The sequence below is a fragment of the Borostomias antarcticus genome, assembly GCF_949987555.1.
Source record: "Borostomias antarcticus genome assembly, chromosome: 5".
Lineage (NCBI taxonomy): Eukaryota > Metazoa > Chordata > Actinopteri > Stomiiformes > Stomiidae > Borostomias > Borostomias antarcticus.
In genome coordinates this window covers 2136840-2143981 of record NC_140238.1, presented here as the reverse complement: position 1 = coordinate 2143981, position 7142 = coordinate 2136840, and the positions used below count along the sequence as shown (strand labels likewise).

The 7142-nt window shown below is 47.2% G+C and overlaps 2 protein-coding genes across 2 annotated transcripts in view; one reads left to right on the top strand and one right to left on the bottom strand.

Moving 5' to 3' along the window:
• LOC311309170 (trafficking protein particle complex subunit 12-like) overlaps positions 1–2260 on the top strand; it is a gene marked incomplete at its 5' end in the record, with an annotated part of 34813 nt that extends 32553 nt beyond the window's left edge. Inside the window, 3 exons of the mRNA XM_084438349.1 lie at positions 464–567; positions 1057–1144; positions 1955–2260. Of these exons, the coding sequence (XP_084294475.1) occupies positions 464–567; positions 1057–1144; positions 1955–2197 (435 nt within the window). The 3' untranslated portion in view covers positions 2198–2260. The remainder of the gene's footprint in view (positions 1–463; positions 568–1056; positions 1145–1954) is intronic.
• A 1033-nt stretch (positions 2261–3293) lies between these two features.
• On the bottom strand, positions 3294–6293 carry adi1 (acireductone dioxygenase 1). Its single transcript, XM_084439197.1, has 4 exons — positions 6153–6293; positions 5915–6034; positions 4924–5103; positions 3294–3973 (listed from the first exon to the last, which is right to left on the bottom strand). The coding sequence occupies exons 1-4, from the start codon at positions 6273–6275 to the stop codon at positions 3857–3859; spliced, it is 540 nt and encodes a 179-aa protein (XP_084295323.1). The 5' UTR covers positions 6276–6293; the 3' UTR covers positions 3294–3856.
• Between the last annotated feature and the right edge of the window lie 849 nt (positions 6294–7142).

The window sequence follows — 7142 nt, the reverse complement described above, 5'->3', positions numbered from 1 at the left end:
TGATTGGACGTTCAACTGATTTAATCAGCCGGTGATTGGACGTTCAACTGATTGAGGCTTCCATACAGTACGTATCTCGTCAATCAGCCGTGTCAAGTCAGGTTTGTTGTCCAGGTCTTATTCAGCGTTGAGTACCAGCTCCATTGGAATCATAAGAGCATCTGTTTCAGTCCTTTCCAACAATGTAGGCTAAAAAAGTAACGTTATTTTTATGAAACGAATGCAATTATATTCCGTTAATGCAGCACTATGGGGCTGGAGGGTGGGCTTACATTGGTACACCTACTCAGTTAGCCAGTAGGGCCTAAAGTTGGCTCATAGTGTGTGGTAGCGTCTTTATGGTCCGTCCCACTGTAGACCCCTGAAAGGGGATCATTATCACACACACCTCTTGTCAGTCTCATTGTTTCGTGTTACGTACAGTAATACCAAGCTGTCTCCTGGTTGTTGCTTCCATACCCAGATTGGGGACATCAAAACAGCGGAGAAGCACTTCCTGGATGTGGAGAAGGCGTGCCAGTCCCAAGGAAGCGCGCCGAGTCAACAAACCTTCGTTTTGATGAACAGGTGTGTATTCATGCTTTTAACTGGCACACACGTAGGGTGCTCACTGCTGTGTGTGGTGTGTGTGTGTGTGCGTGCGCGTGTGTGTGTGTGTGTGTACGTGCGTGCGTGTGGAAGGGTGTGTGGTACATGTATTCCGCCCAAGGTACCCTGGACCTGATTAGATTTTGGAGTGGATCTGAATTACAATTATTTTTCTCTTTCGTTATGAAGGTATAGGAGTTATTCATACTTCCGACTGACCACCAGAGGGCAGCAGCGAGCACCTCTCTCCACTGCATGATTTCACTCTCTCTACTGCATGATTTCACTCTCTCCACTGCATAATTTTTTGCACACATTTTGGAAAAGTTACGGTACAAGCCGCTCATTGTCACATGCGTCTTGGCTGACATCACCGTTAAGCAGTGAACCGTGATTCTAACCTTCTCCGTGTGTGTGTGTGTGTGTGTGTGTGTGTGTGTGTGTGTGTGTGTGTGTTCTCTCTCTCAGGGCGTTTGTCTTCCTGAGTCAGAATAACTACGCCGAGGCCCACGCTTCCTTCGCCGACGTCCTCAAGATGGACCCCAAGAACCCCGTGGTAGGTGACCCTCTGCCCGTCTGCCGCTGTCCACGCCGTACGGGACGTCTCCGGGTCGGGACCCCCCTCTCTCCTGGGGGTTTATCTTCCAAAATGCCGACCGCGTTACTCCCCCCCCCCGACAGGAAACGGCACGTTTGGCGTACATGGCCCTCTCTCAAAGAGAATAAATAACCCCCTCATGTCTCCTCAACTTCTTTATTCTTCTCCCAGTGCGGACAGCTACAGTAGGGATGACCCCTGACCCCGCCCACTCCAGGGGTGAATTATTCTACTTCCTCCTCTATCCTCAGGCAAATAACCCCACTCCCCCCCCCCTCCCCCCCAACGCTCTCCTCCTTTCTCCCTCCCTCCCTCCCCACCTCTCTCCCTCCCTTCCTCCCCACCTCTCTCCTCCCTCCCTCCCTCCCTCCCTCCCCACCTCTCTCCTCCTCCCCCCCTCCCTCCCTCCCCACCTCTCTCCCTCCCTTCCTCCCCACCTCTCTCCTCCCTCCCTCCCTCCCTCCCCACCTCTCTCCTCCTCCCCCCCTCCCTCCCTCCCCACCTCTCTCCTCCCCCCTCCCCACCTCTCTCCTCCCCCCTCCCCACCTCTCTCCTCCCCCCCCCCCCCCTCCCTCCCTCCCTCCCTCCCCACCTCTCTCCTCCTCCCCCCCCCACAACGCTCTCCTTCTTTCTCCCTCCCTCCCTCCCTCCCTCCCTCCCCCCCTCTCTCCTCCTCCCCTCCTCCCCACCTCTATCCTCCTCCCTCCCTCCCTCCCTCCCTCCCTCCCCCCCTCTCTCCTCCCTCCCTCCCTCTCTCCTCCCCCCCAGGCCAACAACAACGCGGCGGTGTGCCTTCTCTACCTGGGCCGCCTGAAGGAGTCCCTGGGCCAGCTGGAGGGCCTGGTGCAGCAGGACCCGCAGCTGTACCTCCACGAGAGCGTGCTGTTCAACCTCACCACCATGTACGAGCTGGAGTCGTCGCGCAGCGGCCAGAAGAAGCAGGCGCTGCTGGAGTCGGTGGCGCGGCGCGAGGGGGACAGCTTCAACGCGCAGTGCCTCAAACTGGTGTGAGGGCCCCCCGGAGGAGAGGGAGGAGCCGTAGGGGACCGTCGACCAATCAGACGACAGGCTGGATGTTTTCATACCTGAGGTGTTCTGGCCCGGGGGGGGGGGCGGGGGCTGGAGACCCCTAGAAGGATATCTGTTTTATACTGTTGCGTTGCCTTTTATACTGGTGCGTTGCCCTGAACCATACCGTACTGGGAGGAGGCCAGAGAGTCTACTGGGAGCTGTGTTGTACTGGTTGTACTGGGACACTGATCTGTTTTAAAGCTTCTATCAACCCTAGCGGATGACTACGCAGGCCGGTGCAGTCTGGTTCAGTTTGGCTCCTGTCACCAGCGTGGAAAGAGTCAATTCTCCTGAGGGACACTAGGGATAGAGAGACCTCAGGAGTGTCAACATTAGCCAAGGATGAGTCTGTTGTTCTTTGCTCTTAAGAGAACCCCCCCCCCCCCAGTGAGTGTTGCTAGATTGTTGTTTCAGATTTTCGATCATGACAGAACTGCTCCTAGATCTTTTCGCTCTGTTAAAGGAACCGGGTGATTATTGGACTCAGACTCCCGTCCTGAGAGACTGGCTCGGAAAAGGTCATTTAAAGTGGTTCAGTTCGATGACACGTTGTGACACTCCAGCTAACTTGGGCATTATTGTGAGCAGCAACCCTGTTGGAATCTTCTAGAACATTCGATTAAAACCCAGAACACACACGGGTTGTGTGAGAGTGTATAGGCTCAAGACACGTCTGTCTTCACTTAATAAAGGAATGTATAATAGTAGACCTAAAACTGTACATATATATATTCCGGTTGGACTTGTAAAAAATAATCATAAACAAATTTCTTTATTAAAAACATATTGATTTATCTTGATGTTTGATTTATCTTGATGTTTGTGTATCACGTATGTTGTGGTAAACTGAATTGTACTGTATTAACCTGGATGTAAGAAAAGGAATCATGTTTTATCCAAATAAACTATTTCGTGCAAACCAAACTTTTTTCTCTCCATGAATTAATACACATTATCACATATAGCAGATATGAAAAGACAGACGCACACAACAGTCAATCAGAATATAAATTTATTTTCATCTTGGAAAAAAAATGAGTCATTAATCTTTTAGTATAATGTAAACATTCTGTATGACATGAAGTTTCTACTAAAAGGTAAAAGCTTTTAAGGAGAAGCATCACAACTCAAGGTGCCTTTTACCTGCAGCCCTGTTTGGGTCGACCTACCTTTGTGGATCTAGATTCTCCTACATGAGCAGATCCACCATGACAGATGACCACCTAGTGACCTGCTGCAGACTTGCAACCAACACCTCCTACCCCGACTATGAGGAACTTAGCTTTACTTTACTGAGTTTATTTGAGCAGGGACAGTGGATACCAATCCACCGTGATAGACATGAAGCAGGGTTGCTAATTTTCAGCTGCAGTCTCTGGGCTAGATGTTAAAGCCTGTTTAAAAAAAAAACTGCCACCCCCCCAGTGACAAGTCTCACTCAAGTTCTCTCTTTTGTCGTCAGTCGTCTCCTTGACAAGAAAAAGTCGACCTCTCATGTAAAAAGGTTGGGCAGTCCTGCTCTAGATGATTGGTCGAACAGCGTAGGCCTAAGCATCCGTGTGGCGTCCGCCTGTTCACGTGTTGCTCTGCGTTATTATCCTAAACACTTTGGAGGGAGTCCACGTACTTCTGACGAATGTCAAAGTCGTCAGCTGGTCGGTTGTAGGCCTTCCACACCGGCTCTCCCACAAAGAGCCTCATGGCTTTAGTGTAGTTCTGTAAGAAACAACAACAACAGACATTCATTTTCAAAGAATAACAGCGGGGTAGGGCTGCACGATTATGACAAAAGATAATTGCGATTATTTGCTTCAAAAAGGTAATTGTGATTAATATTTAATATATAATATTAATATATAATAACCAAAATGCTCCCAGAATGCTCCCAGATCACGGACGTTGATCCCTTTATTGCTACTAACTCACTGACCTCGTTTTCGCTCATTTTTTCACTACTCACGGCTGCAGGTACTCTTGTGACACTGGTCTTGACCTACTGCTATCTGTCTTCTCAGTGAAATTGCTGCGCACAGCGCACTCAGTGGGAACGCATGTGATTGGTCAGACAGCATAAGCGCCTGTGATTCGTCCGTGTAGTCCTAGCACACTCAATTCAAAGCAAAATTATTCATCACATTAATTGCGGCCTTTTGCGATTAGTTAATTGCGGAGGTCATAATTGCGATTTCGATTAATTCATGATTAATTGTGCAGCCCTACAGCAGGGATCCTCTTACAGGGTAGGCCTACTTTGTCGAAGGACGAGCTAAATTCTGAATGTACATCTCTAATGAGAAACATGTCAGACAGCTGTGGCTCCAGCTCAACTTAGAACAGCACTGTACTACGCTGCAGTATGTGTACATGGTACCTATAGACCTATAGAGCGCTTTTTCACCTTAGCGGCACTCAAAGCGCTTTACAATGGCCTCTCATTCACCCATTCACACACACATTCACACACCAATGGCGGTAGCTGCCATGCAAGGTGCTAACCTGCTCATTGGGAGCAATTTGGGGTTAGGTGTCTTGCTCAAGGACACTTCGACATGCGGACAGTCAGAGCTGGGATTCGAACCGCTGACCCTTCGATCATTGAACGACCCGCTCTACCAACTGAGCTACAGCCGCCCCCGTACATGTTTTGTGAAAGAGCCCAGATGTACCGTCTCATCCAGAGTGAAGCGGTGGTAAATCCCAGCGGGTAGAGTGATCAGATCTCCCTTGGTCATGGCGATCCGGATCCAGCGATCCTCTCTGTTCCTCACGTCAAAGTAGGCCCTGCCGTCCAGGATGTAACGGACCTCATCATCCAGGTGGAGGTGCTCCTCAAAGAACATCTTCAGCTGGGAGAGGACAGAGCTCCTGAGACGTTAAAGTCACACCGAAATGGACGTTTGAGATCTTCTAACTTCCCTAGTTTGACATAAACAAGCTATGAGGGTGGGACATATGTTTAGAGGAATTTGATTGGAACATTGACAAGTGGACGGGTTTTAAGAACTTTAGACAGATTCGATAGAAGGATAGCGTTGATTGACGGGTGGATGTCTTGAGATTATTGGCCTAAAATCTAAGGTACCTGTTGTCGTCATTGCACGTGACCTACCGTTTTCCAGGAAGTAAGAAATTATATACTTTGATATAAGATTACAACAAAAGTAGAATTTTGTAATTTTTTTGGCATACATCTTTGAATAGGTGAACACTATGACCAATTATGTGAACCAAAATGGGACAGAATGCTTTTTTCATTTCAGTGCGACTTTAAAGGCAACCGAACTTGGCAACCCAGGAAAAACACTGTCACTATTACCATGACTACAAAATGAATGCTTATGGAGTTGACCAACTACTTGGCCCAACTTTGAATCTATGGTAATTGACTGCTCTGTGCACCAGCTTCACTACTTCCTGAAAGTCACTTGGCTTCTTTATTTCCTGTCCTATATGATTGGATTAAGTGATTAATCAGGTGTGCGCTGGGTCTGCCTCACATCTGATTAATCACTTAATCCAATCATATAGAACAGGAAATAAAGATGCCAAGTGACTTTCAGGAAGTAGTGAAGCTGGTGCACAGAGAAGTGTTTACCTTGTCCTCATAGTTGGGTAGTATTTACCTTGTCCTCATAGTTGGGTCTGAAGTGTTATTACCTTTTCCTCATAGTTGGGTAGTGTTTCCTTCTGAACTGTGATGATGTCCGAGTAGCAGTATCCTTGGTCTGTGCGGATCTTCTCCAGCTCAGGATCTGTCTCATAAAGGTCTGCATTCAACTACAAAACAAGCATAGGAGGAGAAAGTGACTCTACTAGTTGAAACTGAGTTAGTGAGCTAGGCTAGCTATCCTTAAGTGGGTTAGCTAATGTTAGCATGCTAGCTAAGTGCTAATACCTTCCAGTAGAAAACTCCCAGCTTCCTTAACTCCTCCACAGAAACGGGCTGGTTAGGGTCTTGTTTATGGGTCAGTCTCTGGTCTCCATCAGAATGGTCCATATACCACGCCTCTACTGACATGATGTTATGAGAGGGTTGATTTTGAAAAGAAATGTTTTTATGCTAGGCTAGGTAGCTAAGACCACGTGACATAATACGGGTACCGCCCAGGAACATTTCACTCGTGAGGTCTGACCTTCGCATCCGCCCACTCCACCGAAGTTGACTCTAAAGTTGTCCCCAGAGTTAAAACAAAACATGGAGAAACAGCATTCAGTTTTTATGCTCCACATATCTGGAACAAACTTCCAGAAAACTGCAGGTCTGCTGCAACTCTTGGTTCTTTTAAAACAAGCCTGAAGACCTTTCTTTTTGCCACTGCTTTCTAAGAGTTATGTTTATCAGTATACTGCACTGTAACTTCTATTCCTGTATTCTATTTGTCCTGCTTTTTGTTTAAATGTCTATAATGACTTGCTTTTTGTTTTAATGCTTTTAATTTGTCCTGCCTTTTGTTTTAAATGTCTATAATGTCTTGCTTTTTGTTTTAATGCTTTTAATGTCTCATGTAAAGCACCTTGAATTGCCCTGTGGCTGAAATGTGCTATATAAATAAACTTGCCTTGCCTTGCCTTGCCTTGCCTAAAGATCTCAAATATTTCAATAGTTTATTTGTCACAAACGTTTAATGAGTGGCAGGCAGATAGCAGACAGACTAACTCAGAGAAAGTGTAAACTGGCAAAGAAAATGTAAGCTTGCCAAACTTCTACGTGTAAAACGTTGTATTTATACCCCAATGGTGTAGAATGTTTTGACTGTAGGACTAAGGATCAATCACATTGCTTGCAGTGCCATCGTGTGGTTAGAATGTGACAATGCAACCGAAAATAAAATAAAAACTTTGACCTGCTGAATGGGATGAGATACGCCTATGACCTGTCCATGGT